The sequence below is a fragment of the Wyeomyia smithii genome, chromosome 3 (genome assembly GCF_029784165.1).
Source record: "Wyeomyia smithii strain HCP4-BCI-WySm-NY-G18 chromosome 3, ASM2978416v1, whole genome shotgun sequence".
Lineage (NCBI taxonomy): Eukaryota > Metazoa > Arthropoda > Insecta > Diptera > Culicidae > Wyeomyia > Wyeomyia smithii.
The window spans coordinates 183,250,276-183,262,481 of record NC_073696.1 but is presented as its reverse complement, the minus strand read 5'-3'; the positions used below and the strand labels follow the sequence as shown (position 1 = coordinate 183,262,481).

General features: G+C 40.6%; 1 protein-coding gene across 4 annotated transcripts in view; it reads right to left on the bottom strand.

Annotated features, from left to right (window-relative positions):
• Window positions 1–806: 806 nt before the first annotated feature.
• The window catches only part of LOC129731705 (protein CREBRF homolog), a 47,304-nt gene continuing 35,904 nt past the window's right edge, over window positions 807–12,206 (bottom strand). For 3 of the 4 annotated variants that reach the window (XM_055691918.1, XM_055691920.1, XM_055691919.1), the window contains exons 2-6: window positions 8,136–9,785; window positions 7,869–8,077; window positions 7,474–7,744; window positions 3,516–3,638; window positions 807–3,446 (exon numbers count right to left, since the gene is read on the bottom strand). In XM_055691918.1, coding sequence (XP_055547893.1) covers window positions 3,343–3,446; window positions 3,516–3,638; window positions 7,474–7,744; window positions 7,869–8,077; window positions 8,136–9,732 — 2,304 coding nt within the window. In that variant the 5' untranslated portion in view covers window positions 9,733–9,785 and the 3' untranslated portion in view covers window positions 807–3,342. The remainder of the gene's footprint in view (window positions 3,447–3,515; window positions 3,639–7,473; window positions 7,745–7,868; window positions 8,078–8,135; window positions 9,786–12,206) is intronic. The other variant, XM_055691921.1, reaches the window with a different exon arrangement.

The window sequence follows — 12,206 nt, the reverse complement described above, 5'->3', positions numbered from 1 at the left end:
GACTTTTAAGCTTTTATTATCCTTTAACCACAAGCACAATACTAACTACATTGCATGTGCAGAATTGTTTTGTCCTCAAACCATATCCTACACAGTTTTATAGTAGCAAACATAAAACTTGGTTGTAAAATTGTACTCAAATTCCTCAAGCAAAAGCATTGCAGTCGTTCCGTAGGTTGGGTGATCAGTAACACCCATCGAGTCGGGATTAAACTGATTGTTCAAATCATAAATTTGTCGCCCAAAATTAGAGATGACTGTACAGATTTTATTCTATTAAAAAAAAATTACTCTTCAATTGGTTAAAAAGGCCCTGAATCTGTTGGTAAAAAATCGTGAATAAATCGTCAATCATTGAACGGCTAGTAATTTACAGTTTTGGTACAATTTATCGTGAATATTCCCTCATTTTTTTGTACAGTACATGGACACATTCTGAACCACCAATTTTTGAAAGTTTTTTTCTCCAGTACTACGTAGGTCTAAAAGTATTGTAGCGAATCGCCGCAAGAATTCTTTCCTATTACACAGAATCAATACCAAAATCTCCGTCATAAGTTCGACATCAATTGTTCAGAAACGCGGCATATGTTTTAGAGTCAATATCATAGTAAATATCAGAAAGACTAAGCCGACCAAGCTGATAGATATATCGAGAGACATGATATGCTGAGCAGAGCGACATTCATTTTCTACAATCCAGGGATTTTCATGAAGTTCACAGCATGTGAACATCGATAGGGGAGGACTAAGGGAACACTAAGATTAAACTGAAAAATTCTCAAAATACAAATGACCAACAAACCTTTAAGTTTTAGATTTTTTATTTGTATGTTCATCTCATCTTAGCCAACATAAGCACAGCTATTACATTTTTTCAGAATATTAGCTGAACCACGCTAGTACCTATTTATAAATATAGTTCAATTATAGTGATTTTTTCCAATGAGGGGATTTTGTTGAAATAGAGTTTAGATGTAGGTAGTTTTTTTTTTTTTTTGAAAAAAAAGTTTGTTGTTTAGTTCAAGGTGTATGCATAGTATCCCGTTTCATGGAAATCAAATCTATGGTAGCGACATTTGCAAGTCTTTTCGTGGTGCGTTTTTAACGACACTTTCGTTTTGTATGTTTGTTTTGTGTCCCTATTGGAGCCTTCTACATGTTTATGGCAACTATCATACTCGTAGTTTGTTAATCCGATGCCGATCATCGTCGTCGTTGCGCTGTTGTTTAGCTTGATCAAAACTATTGATTATCACCGTATTTTTCCTACGATGACTTTTTAGCGTTACTTCTTGTTTGTTGGTTTGGTATTTTCGTGCTATCGTTTGAGTTTGTCAATTTTATGAGGTAGCAGTTTTGACCAGATTGATTTTTTTGTTTAACACTAAAACTATTCGTAGATTCCTAAATATCTGTTTTGTTACTTGGTTGCTCGTACAGGTACCTACACAAGATTTTTTTTCAAGGTAATCGGCATGTTTTCTCTGCTCCCTTTCAGTCTGCACAAAATGTTGTGCCCGCTCAAACGCTATTTTGATCTGTTGAAGCGTTTAGAACTCAGACTGAAAAATTATGGATAGAATTCCCACTTTTAGGCTGGCTAGCTTGTTGAACAATCGGTAAATTACAATAAAATGCATTTTATTAGCCCCGAGTCCAGCTCCATGTTCGGAGAAAACTAAGAAATGGTGTGTAGTACAGTAATATGTTGTTTGCCTTCTCGATCGAACTCATTAGGAACCGTCTAATATCGTTTTCAATTTAAAACTACTCTTGCCAACATCGTCAATGATTTTTTTTAAATTTTCATAACCCTACTCTTAACAAATACGCAAACCTTTTACAACCCTAATTCCTAGCGCTAAAAAGGAAAAAAAACCAAAAAAGACACTCACTAACAAAGGTAATCACAGATGTTGTATAATAAGAACAAACTAAAAAAAAATACAAAATGGAAAACTTGAACATAACTTCAGATGTAAAAACATTATGGCAACTCCCAGAAGTTTGCAAAATGTTTCAGCAACACTAACACACACTGTTATATAAATGCATCGTTGGAAAGGTAATGACTATTGCAAATTGGTTCGTGCGAAGACACTCGTTTTACGCCTGCCGTACCACTAGTTTAGTACCGTAACTGAAACATTTCGCTACCAACCGGTAGAACTGAAATTTTCAAAAAAGTGAAAACTGTCCATCGTCTTTCCTACGTTCCATTTGAGAAATATGGTAGTTATATGCCTTTTATATAAGCTCTCTGTAATTTACAGAACAAAACAAGTCATTTTCACTTTCCCGAAGCAAATGAAATAAGAAAAGGCTTACCTATTGCGTACAATATAGAATCATGCTCACAACTGGACATTTCTGTCCTAATGATTAACAAGAAGAGTAAAGTAATCGAATAGAGATAATTGTTTTGCAATATATATAGTAAAACTTTGCCAGCTCTGAAACATTTGCAACACTGTGGCCAACTTCCTGCTTAATGCTACCACTCGATAAAAAATTCTCTTATAGTGATATCCATACAAACTGGAGCTTAATCGGTAGTTAATCATATGAATATATAAGGTACATAAGTTATCATCATCAGTTACTTCCTTTTTTAATTTTTCCTCATACTGCTGTCAGCTGCCGAATCGGAATCTAATGGCGAATGCTCTATAGATTCAAATCAAGCACCACAACCTGCGTTCACACCATAAACAGCTGATTATAAGTTATACTTTGAAAATTCACAATTTTTCGAGCTTCCTAATCTCAATTATTAGCAAGGAGCACTCTGTGTTCGTTCGCCTTTTGTCTCCCGTGTTTAACATTATACTCCTTTTTTTTCTCGGAGGTGAAATCGACCTGAACTTTTGCTGCCCTATCACTCGGTTGAACCGTTAATCAGATATCACCGCATTCTTTACGAGTGAGGAATCCAGTTTCACTGTGCCTTCACGATTAGTCACGACAGATCACTACAAGAAAATATATTATACTCTTGCGCTCCCTGATATTGATCAGCCGGTTGGCTTGCATCCTTCTAAGTAGTGTCCGAATAATATAAAAATAATCACAATTGATGGCCGTTGCGTTTGTTGTGCTCGATTGCGTCATTCGTACAAAATATATAGAGGGTAAATAGTGTATCATGTGCACTGCATTTTAAGATTTTTTCTTTAGATATTACGACTGATTATTTTCCATTATAGACCATAATGTGTTCAGAAGATATAAATGTTCCATCCGTTTCTTAGAGTCTAGTATTATCTTACAGTCTCATCATTCAAATCGTTTCGGTTTGGTGGTCGTCCCACGCCCATCCTTCCTTACGGCACCGCTGACCTAGAAATCTTCCAGCGCTTTGTCGACGGAAATGTTGTTGCCGGCCTTGATGTTCTCCAAAATTTTGTTGACAAATTCCGTTGAGTTACCAGCGATTTTAATTTCTGGAAAGCAAATATATTCTGCTGTAAAGAAGGTTTCAGATTGAAATTTACCCAACATGCACTACTCACTTGTGGCAGCTTGGACCAAAGTTTCCAACTGCTGTTTATGCTCTTCGGAGGGCTCGGTTGGATTTTGGCTGCATTTGCTCACCAGGATCTGTTTCATTTGGTTGATGCCATTGATCAGACGTTCTGCAAGAAAGGGATGGTTATATGAAAATGAAACAAGTTACAAATAAATAAAAACATGAATTTCTTCGAAAATGTAAATATACAGATACCCCAGTTTTCGTGCTAATTTTGATCCATGCGATTTTTTTATTTGAGCAATTATTTTTGTGCGGTTCATGAAAAGGGATGTAAGACGTCGTCTGACCGCTTTATAGCTTTCGATTCGTTACATCTGCTGAATGGGGAATACTTATACTTCCTGAGGGCATTAAATTGTTTTCCGTTTTGGCGTGTGGCCTTCAAACTAAAGCCAAGAAATATTTTTCATGATTGCCCCGAAAAGAACGATAAACAAAAGAAAGACATCAATAACTTTCAACAGTATTGAGATATCCAAGATTGGTTTGTCTTAAAAAGCTCCAAAAGTTGTCTAAAGACAATTTGGATGTGAAAATTGAAATAAAAAAATTGGAATTAACAAAATAAAAACAAAGAAAAAAATGTTGGATTTCTGATTTCATTGAAAACTTTGGTCACCCTAATGTTTTGATTACATGAAAATGAGCGCTTTATCATATGTTACAACTTTGTAGAAGAAAGTATTTTGTTCTAGAATATCACTGTCGAAACCTAAATCCAAATTTTTCCCTCCATTCGGTTTCTGGATTGTTTTGCATTGTTCGTTGTAGTGTACCGCACACTTGTACGCCTTATATAAGACATTTTTGACAATTGGATCCCAGTACTAACGACTATATCAGGAAGGTGATAGACGGAGGGCTGGCTTGCAGAGAGGCACTATCATGACGAACTCTCATCCTAGGTTTTGCGGATGATATCGACATCATTGATATTAACCGTAGTGCGGTGGAAGAGGCCTTCGGACCTCTCAAAAGGGCAGCTGCGAGAATAGGGCTTGTCGTACAGACGCCAGAGAGTGACGGAGAGAGAGACTTTTTCCTTTTCTTCTGCGTCTCAATTGAAGTTAGCACCGCATCGCGTCGTTTGATGATAATTTTCTAATACCGCAAGCCGCAGTTAAAACAGCAATGGCATCCAATAAATACGTCACGCAAGTCCCGATCAATGTTTTGGAAATTTTTTTCACTGTTGGTCACTGGTACTGCGTAACTACATCGGGTTGTGAAACTGGTGTTGGCGTCCTCCATTTCATATCGTCACGATTTTCTTTTCTCCCTCTTCCCTATATATGCGTGAAGTACTGTATGGAAACCTCCAGTCTCCGTCAGCGTTTATTGCCATTTTCAATTGAGAATCGTCATGTGAGAGTGACGGTGATAATCTCCGCAAGAGCTTTCGAGTAGTTTTCATATGACTCACGAAGTGCTCGAGAATGATATAAATAATTTTCAATTGAAAGCGACGGGTCAAAGCGTCACTATAACCTGATAATTGTCAATTGAAAATGACTTTGTCAGGCTCTGCTGCAGTGGGTTGGGCATATAGCTGGAATGCCAGAGAAACGGTCAGCACAGGCTTAATTTAACAGGAATCCCGATAGAGTTCAGGGTAGATCCCGCATCGGAAGAGGCAGTCGATTTTGGGGTAGACCCTGCACTCGTTGGATATGTGCTCAATGCATCAATGAGTTTGTAAAAATCAATGGAATTTGTAAAAACTGTTGATCAATGCGTCAAAATCAAGAGAAATTCGAAAACTTCGCTAATAAGGTCACTGTAACTTTAATGAGATTTTGCTTGGCTTTTTCATATGACCACTCTTCGCTATGTATCGGAAACTTCTGAGAAAGGTTATAACAGATGCTAGATTTGTTTCTAGAACAACCTCAACTTTCATCTATTGTGATACTAGGCAGTGTGATAGGTACCTGCAAATTCTAAGAGATAGCATTGGTATTCACTTATGTGAACCATTTTTGACGAGCTTGATCCTGCAAACGACGCCGCTCAAAACTTCAGCCATTTATGTTTACGCATTTACAAGTTACAGCACTGAGAAGCGACTAACCTTCGAGTTTTTCTTTTTTTTTTCATACGAAAAATCTGAGTTTCGAGTTTTGATCACACACTACTATCTACGCAAGAAAACGATATCCGAGACAAAGGCCAAGCTGGATAAGTATTACCCGGACTCTGCACCGCCGATTGGAACGGAGATCACTACACCAGAAAACGTCGAAAAAATCCATGATATGTTTTTTTTTTTTTTATTCTCGCTTATTTTCCGTCGGTCTAGTTCCGCCACTGTTGTGGCCAATCACCGACGCCTAGGGAGGCGACTCCACACCCAGGACCCTAAATCACGACCCGTTTATTAACGGACCGGCGCCAACGGCTTTACTTCCTCATGCGATGGAAGGCGTGATCCCAGAGATTTTTCGCCTCAGAAAATCTCCCGGTGTCGGCTAGGATTGAATCTAGACCAGTTGGGTTGGTTGTGAGTGGATCACGCCACCTCACAACCATCGACACCTATGTCGGCGGTGGGATTCGAACCCTGGCGTCGAGCGTGGTTGACGGAGACGTTACCAACCACACTAGGCCCCCGCTCATGATATGATATGATGTTGAATGATTCCAAAATGAAATTGAGAGAGGTAGTTAATGCTGTAGGCATGACCTTAGAACGCGTGGGCATTATCGTTCATTCAGTTTTGGGCATGAAGAAGCGCTGCGCGCGATGGGTGCCGCGTTTGCTCACAGTAAACCAAAAACGAATGCTTGTGCGACTTCCCAGCAGAATTTTGCATTATTTTCGCGTAAGCCGACCGAGTTTTCGCGCCGATTCATAATCATGAATGAAACCTGCATCAATTACTACACTTCTGGGACAACGCAACAGGTAAAACAGTGGGTTTTACCGGTCCAAAGTGCTCTGATACGCATTATTGGGCCGGAATTTGGGATGCACATGGCATAATATTCGTGGACTATCTTGAAAAATGTTAAACCACAGACTAACAGACGTAACACTGGAACCTAGCTCCATCGCCCAAAAAACGTTTATTTCAAATTTTCAATCGAATAACAGTCATCGCGTGAAATCGTCGTCTGGGGCGCTGTCATGCAATCTCATACATATTTTGTAGTTCCCCATTTGACACATGCAGTAACGCTGGCGCTGATGTCGAAATACATGACGCAGCGCGAACACGACAGCAGATGGTGCTAGTGTTACTAACGTAAAGTGCTGGAATCATCCAAACGATGATTTTCTTGAAAATTTGTTCGACGTGTTATGTCTGTTAGTCTGTGGTTAAACCATAACCGGAGCATACTATTCATCATTATTGGACCGATTGATAATCGGAATCGCCGAAAAACGACCACATTTGAAGAAAAAAAACCGCCTTATCATCACGACAATGCGCCTGTTCATTCATGCATAGTTACACAAGCAAAATTGCATGAAATCGGCATTGAATTGGTTCCTCAGCCACCGTATTCACCAGAATCGTCCCCCAGCGACTATTACTTGTTTACTAACCCGAAGAGATGGCTCACCGGTAAGCGTTTTTACTTAAATGAGAAGCTCATTGAAACTGAGGCAAATTTTGGAGACCTCCCGATAGAGTACTTTTCGGACGGTATCAAAAAGTTAGAAAATCGTTGGACGCGCTGTATTGACCTTAAAGGAGAGTATGTTGAAAAATTAAATCGACTTTGGCCAAAAAACGTCCCCGTGTTATATTTTTCAGGTACTAATCAGACTGCGTAGTATTGTTTAGGTGTATTCAGGATTGATTTGATAAACCAGCACCTCAACACAAAACTCACCAGAACTATATTACATTTTTCGGTATTTAAAGAACTTGAACGTCGACAGTAGACAGTCATTATCAAAATGGAAATTAGCTCGAATAAACTATACTCACTGTGTTCAGTCTCAAGTCCGTACAACTTGATCTTGTTGGCTTCATGCTGTGCCTTTTTCTTCAACCGGCAGGCCCTCGAGGCGAGCTTGTTCTTCTCCTTTCGCGTTTTGGGTCGCGCGTTGAACGGTAGCTCGCTGACCGGTGTCATATCGTTGATCACCCGACCCAGCTTGTCCAGTTCCTTGCCGATGCTGTGCAGTTTTTTCGGATTGGGCGTCAGATCGTTACCGTCTCCCTTGCGGGCTTTGCCACTGTGCTGTAAACGAAGGTTCTTAAGAGAATTATCAAGAGAAAACAATTTAATTGGAATCTGATCCCGAGACAGCGCGACGGTGGCCAGTGCGTCTAGGATTGATGGCCATCGGCAGCAAACACGATGGATTTGAGCTACAAACCTTGATACCGCGAACCGAACAGTGTGGACTGAAAACCGGATCGGTAACTTCGTTCAGCACGTGCGGATCTTCCATCTGCGTTTTAATAACCAGCCGTTGGCCCTTCGGGCCTTTTGCTTGCACGTTGTACTGCCAAAAATACCGTTTTGCTTTCGAACTGGATAATGTCCCACCGGAGATCCGGCTTGGGTCCTCTGTGTCGGAGTCCTCTGCAGAAAAGAGTGTTTGTTAGTGGGCACTTATTTAAAAGAAATACAAACAATTTACCATCATGACTGGAGTAATCTTCGTAATGATCACTGTCATCCGAGTATCCTTCGTCGTGAGAGAAATCTGGTGCTTCTGGACTCAGTACACTTCCGGTACTCAGGGAAGAAGTTGATCCAGCTTCAGCAAGGCTTCCAGTAGAAAGCAGATGCGGTCGTGGTTCCCTACGTTGCCACATCATCATGTCCATGCCGATGTGGGTAGGAGCCGAGGAGGACAACCGGGACATAGTACCACCACTCGTGCCTCCACCGCTGCCAGCTCCTCCAATACCTGAGTGACTTGAACCAGCCTGAGCTTGTCGATGGTGCAGTATACGGCGCCCACTAAAACCACCCGGACTAAGCGATGTTCCGCTTATCAGAACGGAGGAGCTGTTACCAGGCACGGACTGTCCGAGTAATAATCCAGTTCGATCCGCCGTGTTGCTCATTAGCAATTGTTGCAGTGTTGAATACTTTGGATTGTATTGGACTTGGCCCACGTTGTTCGGACTACGAACGACATTATTGTTGGTTACATTTTGAGTCTTTGTTTGTTCTGGACTTTCGACCTTGATCATGCGGTTGTTATTTAACGTATTCAATTGACGCTGCTGCTGGCCATGGCTCTGAGGTGGAGGGGTTAGTGTTTGTGAATAGCCTAGTGACGGACTGGAGCTGTGGCTTCCTGGTGAGAAAGCTGCTGGCGAATTGATTTGGTTGGATGTGTACGGAGAAGTAGATATCTGAGAACGATCGTCGTAAAGTTCACACGTTGTCGAAAGCAGTAAATCACTCGTTAACTGTACGTTACTTCCGAGGGTCATTAACAAATTGTTATTTGTGCTTGTATTTGTATTGGAACGTAAAATTTGCTGTGGCAGGCTTGGCGACAAGTGAATAGCGCTTCCACTTCCACTGTTTCCACTGAGATTGGGCGATGGATGACTCAAGGAAGGGTTCAACATCATAAAATCTTCATGCAACAGATCGGTGGCGAAAATGTCATTCAGACCACTTATCAGTTCATCTTTTTCCAGCTGATAAATATCGTCTTCATCCATATGGAACTGGCCCTGTTGGCCAACCGCGTTTGGTGTAGAGGATACTGTTGAAGATGGCGAAACAATCTGTCCAAACGAATCTGTTGTCCAGATTTCATTCGTGCCGAAGCCACTAACGTTCGTTGTACCGATCTGGATGCCGTCACTTATGAAGCCACTTTCAGATATGTTTTGCAGTGTAAAAATAGTATCGACTGGGGTCGATGTGTGAAGCCCGGAATTGGAGCCCGTTGTCACAAAACTGATGTCCTGTAGCATCTGGGGCGACTGGGACTGATCAATATCGAAAACATAATCCGACAGATCCGTTATCATCGCTCGCTGATTTGCACTGCGAGATGGAATCGGAACCGAAGCCGTTGTCAAAATCGGGTTACTACTCAATGCGTCCATCATGGAAGTGGTGGTACTTGGGGACGGACTGGGTGACGTTGACTCGAGCTTAATCGTGCTGACGCTGCTCACGCTGGACTGGTCGTAAAACTCTGGAATGCTGGAAAAGCCGATGTTGCCGCTGTCGGTGCCGTGTCCACCACTGCCAACACCGCTCATATCCGTTTTTGTTGTGCGCTCTCTCGGCCAATCGTAACTACCAATGTGTGACTCTGAAAGGGGAGCAGAAACATCAAGATCATAAGATTAAATGTTACTTTGTAGAAAATAAAATAACGAAACAAAAAACGTTTTATATAATTCAGATCAATTTATACTATGTAACCGATATATGCGAAATGTTTTTTGCTCGTGTTAACTACTCGGTGTCAGTGTACCAAGCATCAATATCCATATGTTCGATTACTTGCCGCACGTTTGCGTTCTTGATAACGTAAAACATCGAAACCGAATTCGAGAGGTTCACCATCGTGTATGTGTTAATGTCTGCTAATTTGTGCTCAAATTATTTACGCCAGTGAATATGTACTTCTGCTGTAGTAAATATTTACCCACGGACTGACTGACTGAAAGTGGTAGTTCTGTTGTACATACTGAAGTGATATCCATTCTCGGTATTAGGGTTATTGTGTTGGTTTCAAGCTGCCAAAACCGGCCACCCATCAGCTTTGTGCATAGGTAAGAAAAGCTATTAAACTCCACACAAGACAGGCCTTGAACTTCACCTCTCAGCACAGCACACAGCTGTTACCGGTAAGTTCATGAATTTGCTGGTTAGTTTGGTGTCTTAGCATCTAACAAATGTAGGTACACGGACAGAAGACTTGTTGACCATGAAAAGGTTTCGCTCGATATTTGAAAAGTCGCTCTTGTATCACACTGGTAGAAATGCTATTTACCTATAAAATCACGTGTCGATGTAGTTTTATTGCAATTTCCTCTTATTTGTTTGTTTGCACTGTGCTGCGAACGGCGTTGAATGGTTTTCTATGTTTTTATTTTGAATCGATACAATTCGCCTACAAAGGGGAGGAAACCATTGGGATCGATCTTTTTCCGAGCCATCGCAATCCGTGTCCGCAGCGAAGCACACGAAGAAAAACAACCCGCCGCCCTTCTTCACCGACAGAAGGCGAAAGTGGGTGATGACGGTGACAAGAAAGGAATAACAAGACTTGCCATCTTACACCGCATTAGCATTATTTGGGCGCAGCGCTATTTTTAGCATCCAATCGTACGTAGCGTGGGACGATGCCAAAGGATATCCGTCTAACGTGCCGTCAGACGCCCACGCCGTCGGACGTGCAAAGTAAATGAGGCGCCCAGAATTTGTTTCACAACCCCCCTCCCCACCCTTTCACCCTGGCGATAGGTCACATGTCAAGGCTATCTCCTCGATGTCGTAGACCTGTGCTATTTTCGATGGGATTTTCGGAATGTAAACAACTATAGAAGAATACTCGTGAGTGGGCAGAAAAACGATTGTCGCATTATTTCTGATAGGTTGTGTTTGACAGCACTACTTGGAAAAGCCAAATTGATTAGTGTGTGAAACAATTACAGATTAATGAAAAGCACTCGAAAATTTGTTGGAAACATTGATTTTAGAATGCAAATTATCGTCCCCAGCTTATCAAAGGATAGCGTTAGTGATGACGATACAAATTTTGGGTGCAGACATCAGGAGGAATGTCACGTGGCAAGGTGAAACATTTGTCAACAACAGCCTACCTACACACCATTATCTGCGTGATATAAATTTTAGAGTACATATTTATACATCGAAATTCGTGCAAAACAAACATCATTTGCAGGAAGTTTCGCTGTGTGCTTCTGTTTATAAAAAAAATACCCGTTGAGCAGAGTTTAGTGAGAAATGCTATAAGAAGGGACCAGTTCGGAGTGAAAGATAGGTAGTGCCCCAGATAGATAGCTAAGTTCATAGAGGCGAGACTGGAGATGTAACTGATTTGCTGTTTTAATAAGATATTCAACAATATTTTTCAATAGTAGATTACACTGCACAGTGGTCCAAAAAGGCAAAAAGAGGAACTTAATGCCATAGCGTCTTTCACCTTCATCCTTACCTAATTGTGTCTTCGGAACAATTATTTGTATGAACGACCCGCTTAATCTCAAATTATCAAAAGAAAATGAAAAGTTTACTACAAAAACTTTTTGTCAACAGATAGAGGGACAGTTTATTTGAAAAAGTTGTAGAAAATTCGAAATCATGAAATTTTGCTGAACAAATAAAATTCCTGTCTTTATTGGGTACAAAGTTATGAAACATATTATATGGAAGTTACTCAAAATTTAGTTTATTTTACATAAGTTTCGCTAGTTGCGTTTTACGTAAAAATGTTGTTCGGAGGAATTGTTGGGACAAAACACATATTTTTGCCAAAGACCACACATCGTTAGGGCTTTTCCTCACAAAGTTATGGCATATTTTAGCATAGTTTTTCGATAACTTTAGGAGCGGTTCCTTCAAGTGTAGCTCAAGTACTAAAAATTGTTATAAGTTGCATTTATCTCACTCCACCAACTTTTTGCACTATACGTTCCTAAAGTTATCGAAAAATAAGCCATAGTATGTTATAACTTTTCAAGGAAAAATCCTGCAAATGTGT